At 37.0% G+C, this 10,819-nt stretch overlaps 1 protein-coding gene across 1 annotated transcript; it reads left to right on the top strand.

Annotated features, from left to right (window-relative positions):
* Positions 1 to 1,905: 1,905 nt before the first annotated feature.
* On the top strand, positions 1,906 to 10,371 carry LOC107555518 (5'-AMP-activated protein kinase subunit beta-1-like). The gene is made up of 8 exons (XM_016238341.1): positions 1,906 to 2,020; positions 3,264 to 3,478; positions 3,551 to 3,720; positions 7,035 to 7,128; positions 7,207 to 7,321; positions 7,472 to 7,605; positions 8,858 to 8,926; positions 9,636 to 10,371. The coding sequence occupies exons 2-8, from the start codon at positions 3,332 to 3,334 to the stop codon at positions 9,711 to 9,713; spliced, it is 807 nt and encodes a 268-aa protein (XP_016093827.1). The 5' UTR covers positions 1,906 to 2,020; positions 3,264 to 3,331; the 3' UTR covers positions 9,714 to 10,371.
* Positions 10,372 to 10,819: the final 448 nt, after the last annotated feature.

Here is a 10,819-nt window from a genome sequence, read left to right as displayed (position 1 = left end):
CAAAATATCTTTTGTGTTCAACAGAAGAAATAAACGTATACATGGTTGAAACAACTTGAGGGTGAGTAAATGACAGGATTTTCATTTTTGGGTGAACTATCCCTTTAAGGTTGTAAGGTCAAACTAGTGCGTGACTAGAAATTATAGTCATTCAGACGAGCCGGAGCGTGGACTCAGGTCGAATGGAGCACTGTTGTGTCTGGATATTTAGATGTTTCACATGAAGTATTGTAAACTCATACTCATGCTGACGTCAGTCTGGAATCTGGCACCTGACAGCACCTTCCTGTGATTCTGAGGGAGGTTGTGTCATGAGCGGTGATCCATTGAGGTGAAGACGAATCAGCGTGGTAGATGGCATCACTCAACGGCTGCTCAGACAGAAACAACTTGAGGGTGAGTAAATGACAGGATTTTCATTTTTGGGTGAACTATCCCTTTAAGGTTGTAAGGTCAAACTAGTGCGTGACTAGAAATTATAGTCATTCAGACGAGCCGGAGCGCGGACTCAGGTCGAATGGAGCACTGTTGTGTCTGGATATTTAGATGTTTCACATGAAGTATTGTAAACTCATACTCATGCTGACGTCAGTCTGGAATCTGGCACCTGACAGCACCTTCCTATGATTCTGAGGGAGGTTGTGTCATGAGCGGTGATCCATTGAGGTGAAGACGAATCAGCGTGGTAGATGGCATCACTCAACGGCTGCTCAGACGATGAGAAGTAGGAGAGTCTGGCAGGATGCCGAGCCTCATCACTCTGTGAATAAATAATATACTGTAAGTAGTAGGCTACTGCAGATTCAGTAGTCCATGTCTAAAAGGAAGTCAGACTTAGACAGTGAGTCTGCAATTTCAATAGCAACAATCTGTTTGTGCTATTTGGCAACATTAATAAATACAGTTGTTGTGCTTATGGGTATTGTCATTGAAGATGAAGATGAATATGAAATGGAACTCTGGTTGAACTGCAACATTTTATACCTAAAAATGCTAGATTTCCTGACTTTGTGGGTTTGATCACACATATCTACCAGTCCCCCCCTCTTTCCCCCAGTCTTGTGTATATGGATATAAGCAAAACTGTGTGCTGTCTAATAGGATGAACTTGAAGGGGATCACAAATGCAAATTCTGATATTAAAATGTTGCCTTGTCAGATTTTAAGGCGCCAGAGGAGCACAGCAAAAACGCTGTAAACCAAAATATCTGATACACTCTTGTTTTTGCACTGCGGTGTTCCTTTAATGCACTCAAAACACATTTTTATCGCTGAATGTTTAAGCGGGCGGGTGAGAAAGAGGAGAAGGATTGAGTGTGTGAGGTGAATGGTCTGCAACACTGGCGATGACAGAGGGGAAACCAGCGGGGGAGTAATTGCACTTTGCATGACTCACAATGAATCTGAAGACACACTGTGACTGAGGAAAAGCATTAACAGCGAAAAACTCAGGTACGTGCGCACTGCCTGCACGCTCCACTTAAAATGATTGTTAATAAATGTACAAACACAACAAAGTGATCTCAAATAAAATGACAAATCAATTTCAATAGAGCATGGTGGGGGTACATTTCATTCCTGAGACCACCATCTCTTCTACGCTTTCGTTTGGAAAAGTGGAGGAGTGACGGCTTAATGTCTCCATCCAGTGGCGGTTACGAGACACTGCACATATTTCCATCGGCACATTTGGTTTGAAAGCAAACAAAATGACCATACTTGGAAGAAAATAAATTGTGTTAACTGCTGCACACTTATGAATTCACCATATAGGGTGTTCTATTACTACCTGCCATCGTTTTATAAAGATTTAGCTTCCAAAATAGATAATTCGTGGTGTCCCCCTAGCGTTTGTTTGTTGTAAGACAGGCGCATGCGCAGACAGCCCGCCCCTGCTGGCGCATGCCCAGTGGATGCGAGGATGTTGAGTTTGTGACGATAAGCAATGTGAATGAAAAAAAACCTGTGATCCAGGACAAGTAGCGGTCGCGAATTCGTACGGTACTGCGCAAAAGGCCATGTAAGTCTTGTCACATTAAAACTGTGCACCCGAAATCAGATGATTTCAAACATGAAAAAAATGGTGACACTTGCAGTCGATAAGAACGCCCGATGCGGTGTGCGATAGCATGAGGTCGCTTATAATATTAATAACGGCGCTCGCATCGGTGCACAGTCAAAGCGATTGCAACATTTTCACATTACTGTGAAGATGTTTATTAAAACTGAGATAACGTCTGCTGCCATTAAAAACAAATAGATCGGTTTGCATTAAATATCAGAACGATACTTGAAGCTGTTAGGGCTGTCAGACGTCCTTTGAGATCAAGTGACCTTGTAAGTAAGGTTTTCTAAAACCATGTGGAAAGAGCCAGCTGTGGAAACTGCCTTGAGGTTATGAGGTCTCTCAGTTAAAGTAATGGAGCTGTCAACGCTTTCAAAATCTTGTTTTATTGAGTAACTTAAGCGTAAATTAGATTTGAAAGAAATTTCAGTGCTTGAAGATAAATGACCTAAAACGAGACTATTAACTATGCAACTATTACAATAACCTGACGGCCAGCGATTCTAATTGTTAATTTAAATCAACTTGGAAAAAAAAAAATCTTTCTTTTATTAAGTGTTAAAATCTGAAAAATCCCAACCACAAATTCATTCTTTCTTCTTGCAAAATGGACCTGAAATATTAATGACTTACTGCAGATTTGATGTTTATAATTGCTTGAATTCATAAGCATATACAAAATATTTGTGAAATAAAACTATCCAATAGAATGGGAATGTTCCTGTTCCAAATTTACAATCTGCAACTGACTAACGTTAGCAAGCAGTGTAGCCAACTTAGCAACTTCTTGCTAGATTTAGCAACTTTTCAGACCCCTTTAGTGATGTTTAACAAAATAGCAGAGCGACAAATCTATTGTCTTCTTGGACAAACCTTATCTAGCAACATGCTTTAGCTACTTTCCATTGAAAGTATTTGGCAACAGTGTTAGCAAATATCAAATCATGGTTTTGCTGTGGCATTACCTAAATTGTCCTGTTTTAAAAGGCAATACACCCAGAAAGAAAATTTCATCTCGTCAAACCATTTAATGGGGTCAGACTCATTGGAGTCTGTACTTTAAGTTGAATTAACTGCAAAAGAAAGCTTGTATAAAGAGTGAGTTCAAAATCATGCTGAACTTTCACAACTGTAGAGTCAGTTAAGTGAACACAGCTTAGAAATCCATGTAATCCACACATTTTGTTTTGGGTTACAGATCATTTTAAGCCCAGCCAGCTGGCCGCCCACCCCGTGTGACCTCTGGAAAGGCTTGTTAGGAGCACTATGGGGAACACAAGCAGTGAAAGGGCCGGCATGGGCCAGGAAAAGGCCCACAGAAGGGATAGTCGAGGAACCAAGGAAGGAGACCGTCCTAAAATCCTGATGGACAGCCCAGAGGATGCTGATATTTTTCATGGGGTGGACATCAAAGTGTGTGTTGGTTCACATTATCTGTTCATTTATGAAGAATAGGATGCTAATGTGTTCTGTCTTTTCTTTTAGGCACCATTAGAAAAAGAGGAATTCATCGACTGGAGACCAGACCTGGAGACCAATGAAAAGGTTCTAATTCTAGATCGACCCACTGTATTTCGGTGGACAGGAGCTGGAAAGGAAGTCTATATTTCTGGCTCTTTTAATAATTGGAACAATAAGATTCCTTTGATAAGGAGGTATGTAAGAGTTAACATTAACGGAAACTATCACAACATTTTTCTTAATTGAAATGAAGTAAAATATGAAAATTAGAATAAAAAAATAAAAAAATAAAACTGAAGTAAAAATATAAATAAATAAAAATAGATAAACCTAAATAGCATGGCTGTCAAGCAATTACATTTTGAAATCTCATTAATTACTTGATGTGCAGATTAGCTAATTAATCTTATACTACAGCGCTGTAGAATGCTTGAATCTGATTGGCTGACGGACATTCTAAGGTGTGCAGTTATTTTCAGGAAAATGCACAACTAAAGTAGTTCCAGTCAGGTCTTGACCGCATTACATGTCCAGATCACTTCGCCATATGATTTCAGTTATTTCAAAGGTCCTTACAGCCTAAAATAGCAAAAGAACCAAAACCCACAGCGACACTGGCCAATCAAATAAATGTAGTAAACAATAGGATAAAAACAACAAATTATTTCCATGTTTTTGCCACAAAATTACGTTTTATTATGTACGGAAAGCACATACTCTATTTCTCCCACTCTCTCTCCCTTAGAAACGTACACATGGACACATACACCCGCACAGAAACGTGTTGTCAGCGCTGCTCTGATCATTTTATCAGTAAAATACTTCAGCAACTTAAAAGCTACATGACATTTCTCACTAATAACGGCGCTGAGATGAAGATGATGAACTTGCAGTTTCGCTGTTAGTAGAGATGCTACTGCCGAACTCACAGACGCTTAATCTCTCTCTCTCTCTCTCTCTCTCTCTCATAACTTCATTAATACTTGCATTAGTCTGCTATTAAAGGGGTCATTGGATGCCCATTTTCCACAAGTTGATATGATTCTTTAGGGTCTTAATGAAAAGTCTATAGCATACTTTCTCTATGGTAGTGTAAAAAACACCTTTTTTACCCTGTCAAAAACAGCTCTGTTTTCAGCAAGCCATTCTAGTCCATGATGCTTTAAATGCTAATGAGCTCTGCTCACCCCGCCCCTCTCTTCTGTGGGGTGATGAGCAGACTGTAAAGTTCAGCCGCCAAACTGGCTAACTAGCACGTTATTAGGAAAGGCGATTTGCAAAGATTTATAAAAAACCCTTATACACACTTCTTCTGTTGATGAAGCTGGATCACGAATGATTTGCGCGAATATAGATGCATTTAGGCAGATCGGGGGCACATTCCCTTCAAAACGAAAGTAACGTTAATCCTCTGCGTCTTCAGCGGCTCAGATGTCGGGGAGTAAATGACGACTGCTATGTTCATTATTACATCCAACAACAAAACACCTCAGTTGCTTAATTGGAGACATTCTTGACTTCCCCTGCACTGGAGTCGACACAATGGCGGACTGATGACAGCTCACTCAGGGCGGGTCTAATCTCTCTCTCTCTCTCTCTCTCTCTCTCATAACTTCATTAATACTTGCATTAGTCTGCTATTAAAGGGGTCATCGGATGCCCATTTTCCACAAGTTGATATGATTCTTTAGGGTCTTAATGAAAAGTCTATAACATACTTTCTCTATGGTAGTGTAAAAAACACCTTTTTTACCCTGTCAAAAACAGCTCTGTTTTCAGCAAGCCATTCTAGTCCATGATGCTTTAAATGCTAATGAGCTCTGCTCACCCCGCCCCTCTCTTCTGTGGGGTGATGAGCAGACTGTAAAGTTCAGCCGCCAAACTGGCTAACTAGCACGTTATTAGGAAAGGCGATTTGCAAAGATTTATAAAAAACCCTTATACACACTTCTTCTGTTGATGAAGCTGGATCACGAATGATTTGCGCGAATATAGATGCATTTAGGCAGATCGGGGGCACATTCCCTTCAAAACGAAAGTAACGTTAATCCTCTGCGTCTTCAGCGGCTCAGATGTCGGGGAGTAAATGACGACTGCTATGTTCATTATTACATCCAACAACAAAACACCTCAGTTGCTTAATTGGAGACATTCTTGACTTCCCCTGCACTGGAGTCGACACAATGGCGGACTGATGACAGCTCACTCAGGGCGGGGCTAAGGTAAGACATTAGTGTCAATCAACTATCGTGGGAGGGGCCTGTGCAGAACTACGTCATTCTGACAGGAATCTCAGAACAGCCTGATTTGAGAAAGGGGGATTTTAAAATAGGGATTTAAAAAAAACCACTGGGTGGATTTTTATCCTTATAGGATGGATGTGTACACACACTTCCGACACATTTATGTTCAAATAACTTGTAAAGTAAATTTTGCATCCGATGACCCCTTTAATGGTTCAAGCCTCCGTTACTAGCTAATGGCGGACTGATGACAGCTCACTCAGGGCGGGTCTAAGGTAAGACATTAGTGTCAATCAACTATCGTGGGAGGGGCCTGTGCAGAACTACGTCATTCTGACAGGAATCTCAGAACAGCCTGATTTGAGAAAGGGGGATTTTAAAATAGGGATTTAAAAAAAACCACTGGGTGGATTTTTATCCTTATAGGATGGATGTGTACACATTTATGTTCAAATAACTTGTAAAGTAAATTTTGCATCCGATGACCCCTTTAATGGCTCAAGCCTCCGTTACTAGCTCTAAAGTGATGTTTTGGAATTAGCAATGGAGGTGTGGGATGAGATGCGTAAGAAATTAATCCCACACACAAGAGCGTTTTGGGTACAAAAACCTGACGAATGTCTTGAAATACAACATCTGAACAATATTTGAGGTGTGGTAACCATAGTATAAGTGGAATAATTGACTCTGGTCCGTTGAATTATTAGAACATAATGCACACCCGAGGTGTAACGGCATCACCACATTGGGTGTGCATTATTTTGGAATTATTCAATGGCCCGTCGTCAATTATTCCTTACATATTAATCACTAATCAATCACACATCTGTTTGGGTTGAGAAATTACCCCCCAAAAGAACATTTGAAGTCATTATTGTTATTTGTTACTTTAAATATGTTAATAATTTGAATGCATCATTATTTCCATAATTAATCGCACCTAATTAATGTGTTAAATTGACAGCCCAACGAAATAGTAATAAAAATAATAAAAATGTTGCTGAAATTGAAATGAAAACTGATAGTATAAAATGAAAGTTAATTTGAAAAAAAATAAAATAAAAATGTTACTGAAATTAAAATGAAAACTGATAGTATAAAAATGAAAGTTAATTTGAAATATTGATAAAAATATAATAGTATATAAATAATTCTAATGTAGCACTGGTACATAAGTCTTCTGCTAAAGTTATTCTACTGATATCTTTAAGATAAACCTCAAATCCAGGTCATTTAACATAAAATTGTACCTGTTTCTTCAACAGTCAAAACAACTTTGTGGCAATTGTGGATTTGCCTGAAGGTGAACACCAGTATAAGTTTTTTGTGGATGGACAGTGGACACATGACCCAACAGAGGTAATAGAGTCATCAATCATCATCAGCCTCCATTAGTACTTTGAAACCAACACAACACTGACCTTTTCTTCTCTTTAGCCTGTGGTGACCAACCAGCTCGGCACAGTCAACAACTTCATCCAGGTGAAGAAGACAGACTTTGAGGTGTTCGATGCACTCATGGTGGATTCACAGAAATGCTCTGACATGTCAGGTTAACGCAACCAACCATCTTCTCATCTTCTTTACAGCCATTTAATTATAAGAAGCTGAAAATGATCTGCTACATAATTTAGGATTACGCAGAAGTGGATTGTCCAGTCAGTCATGGGTTGTTGTGACACATTGTTTTTATTGATTATAGACCTGTCCAGCTCTCCTCCTGGGCTGTACCATCAGGATGCTTATGTACCCAAACAGGAGGAGAAGTTCAAATCTCCACCCATTCTACCCCCTCATCTCCTACAGGTCATCCTCAATAAGGACACAGGCATCTCTGTGAGTATCTACAAAAGACATCATATTCAGGCTGTGATTATGACAGGTTTGATTGTCATTTTATCATTTTATGAAATGAGTTGATTCCATACTGTACCATATCAGTTCCCCAATGCGCAAAATGCAGATGGAATTGTGGAATTAAGTTATAAAAATGGAATTTACTATAAAACGTGGAATGTCACAGAATTTACATATCAAAAGTAAGGTTTTATAGTTAATAAAACAAATCTCACTATATGAGGACATTCCAGATTAAGTTCTACAACTACAAACCACCAAAATAAAAGTTTGGTTTAACTTAAAAAAAAATAATGATGAGAAATGTATTACTGTGTAGTAAAATGTACTTCTTAAAATAATTATAGTAATAATAATAATAATGCAACTTTTATGAAATATGTCACAATCAAATTTTTTTTTAACCCAGTTTATGCGCAAAAGTGCATTTGTGCAGCAGATTATTAAATCATAGTGTCAAGTTGTATGAATTAATTTGCATTTAATAATACCGAGTCTAGAAAAATCTAAACAGACGACAAAGAACTGAAGAAATTCCAATAAAATGGAATTTAGGGGGAAAATATTTATAGTTGTATTTCATTGGAAAATTGATAGAAAAGTAATTAAAAAAAAAACTTTTTTATTATGTTAAACACAATTGTACTTTACTTAAGAATCAATACAACTTTAGAATCTATAATATTATGAACTTGTATAGTTCTGCTTTGCTCTAAAATATATAATCTATTTACTATTATTCTAATCTGTTATTATATAATGTATTCTATTAAATAATGCTGCTCTTTTATAGAGTAAAACTCCCCTCCCACTGAGTGGTTTGTTTTTAAGTGAATAGGTTGACTGGTTACCAATTGATCACAGTCATCTGTTTCATTAGTGAATTGATTTAAATTGGCATTATTTAAAAAGTTATTGAAAATGTATATGAAAAAAGTCACAAAATTTAGTTTGCCACAAAGTGGAAACATTTTTTTCCCTTCGCAATAAACTACCATTTTATATGAGCATAAATTAAAATCTATAAAATAAATCTGTCTGCATGACCCCTTTGGGGGCAGAGACACCCAGATTGGGAGCCCTAATCTAAATAGAATAATTGTTTTAAGTTTATTTTTACAATTATTACAATTATTGTTTCATTTGCATAATTACATTGTAAGGCCTAAAATAGATGCTGTCAATCGAAATGAGTTCAGGTTAATGGAAAGACGCTCTTGTTTCCTAACAGTGTGATCCAGCTTTGCTCCCTGAGCCCAATCACGTCATGCTTAATCACCTGTACGCTCTGTCCATTAAGGTAAGAAACTTGTATAGTTCTGCTTTGCTCTAAAATATATAATCTATTTACTATTATTCTAATCTGTTATTATATAATGTATTCTATTAAATAATGCTGCTCTTTTATAGAGTAAAACTCCCCTCCCACTGAGTGGTTTGTTTTTAAGTGAATAGGTTGACTGGTTACCAATTGATCACAGTCATCTGTTTCATTAGTGAATTGATTTAAATTTGCATTATTTAAAAAGTTATTGAAAATTTATATGAAAAAAGTCACAAAATTTTGTTTGCCACAAAGTGGAAACACTTTTTTCCCCTTCGCAATAAACTACCATTTTATATGAGCATAAATTAAAATCTATAAAATAAATCTGTCTGCATGACCCCTTTGGGGGCAGAGACACCCAGATTGGGAGCCCTTATCTAAATAGAATAATTGTTTTAAGTTTATTTTTACAATTATTACAATTATTGTTTCATTTGCATAATTACATTGTAAGGCCTAAAATAGATGCTGTCAATCGAAATGAGTTCAGGTTAATGGAAAGACGCTCTTGTTTCCTAACAGTGTGATCCAGCTTTGCTCCCTGAGCCCAATCACGTCATGCTTAATCACCTGTACGCTCTGTCCATTAAGGTAAGAAACCAACTTAAAGAGCTCTGTGAGATGAACTGCTATTGATTTCAAGTCTGTTCTGATGACTGTATCTCCTCCGGCTTTCTAACAGGACGGCGTAATGGTTCTGAGTGCCACACATCGGTATAAGAAGAAATATGTCACAACCGTGCTGTACAAGCCAATCTGAGAAACATGACCATTTCAACACTCAACGTACTTGACCTCTGTCTAGCTTGGCTGTTTTATATAGTATGTATTACTGTAAATCGGGATGTACAGAGTTGCGCTTTAGAGGTAAATCCCACGTTATTGGCTATAAACTAATCAGAAACATAGAAATAGCTTAGATTTACAGGACAGTTAAGCACATATCTACTCTTTTTGAGGTTTGTACACTTTTGAAACACTGTTCAAATCGACTGAATCTAAACCAATATATGGCATAGAAGGAAGAGATATGTTGTTGAATGTGAAAAATGAGTGTAAATAGAGCTTGACATGTTTGTTTAATTTAGTGTTTAAATTATTAAATGTGTGTGTAGATACATATTAATATATTATTAGGTAGCATAATGACATTTCAGCCATTTATCGGTCAGAAAAAGGCCATTTACCAGCAGTTTGTGTTTGGGGCCAAATATATAAAAACTGAAGGGTTTAAGAAACTTTGTTTCACTCGAGAAACTAATCCACTTTTTCAATTCCATGAAAAAAGTTAATATTTTTAATCCATTGTTTTTATTTTTTATCTTCTGCATTTTTATTAGAACAGAACTAAATAAATAATAGCAAAAGTCTTGACTTGATGTAACTCTTAATTAAATATCACTTTGAATAAACGATTCACCCCATTTAAGTTTGGTTTTTAGTTTTGTTCCTTGGACATTATGTGTAAGCAGCATATTCAAAATTTCGGGACCTTCAAAAATATTGGAAAAACATCTTGATATTTTGAAATCATCAGGATATTATGTGCAGGTAGACCATGATATCGCCCTTGAATATTTATTTAGTTGTGTTGGCATATAATAGGTGTCATGGATTTATCATTGTTTAAACCATTTGAAAGCTGATAGAAGATCTCTTTTGACTGCATGTGTTTCATCTGAATCATATGTAAAAGCAGGGGTCTGAAAAGTGTTCAAACCTAAAATTTAAAGTATTTAGGCACTTCTGGTTGTCAAATGTTAGTAGAAGATGATAAACTACACCTGGGTGAACTGACTACATGCATCCACTTAAAAATAACCTTGAAATCAGTTGATTAAAATTTGTTGTACTTGATATATACAT

The sequence above is a fragment of the Sinocyclocheilus grahami genome, unplaced genomic scaffold (assembly GCF_001515645.1).
Source record: "Sinocyclocheilus grahami isolate Dianchi unplaced genomic scaffold, SAMN03320097.WGS_v1.1 scaffold536.1, whole genome shotgun sequence".
Taxonomy (NCBI): Eukaryota; Metazoa; Chordata; class Actinopteri; order Cypriniformes; family Cyprinidae; genus Sinocyclocheilus; species Sinocyclocheilus grahami.
This window is presented reverse-complemented; position numbering and strand designations above follow the sequence as displayed.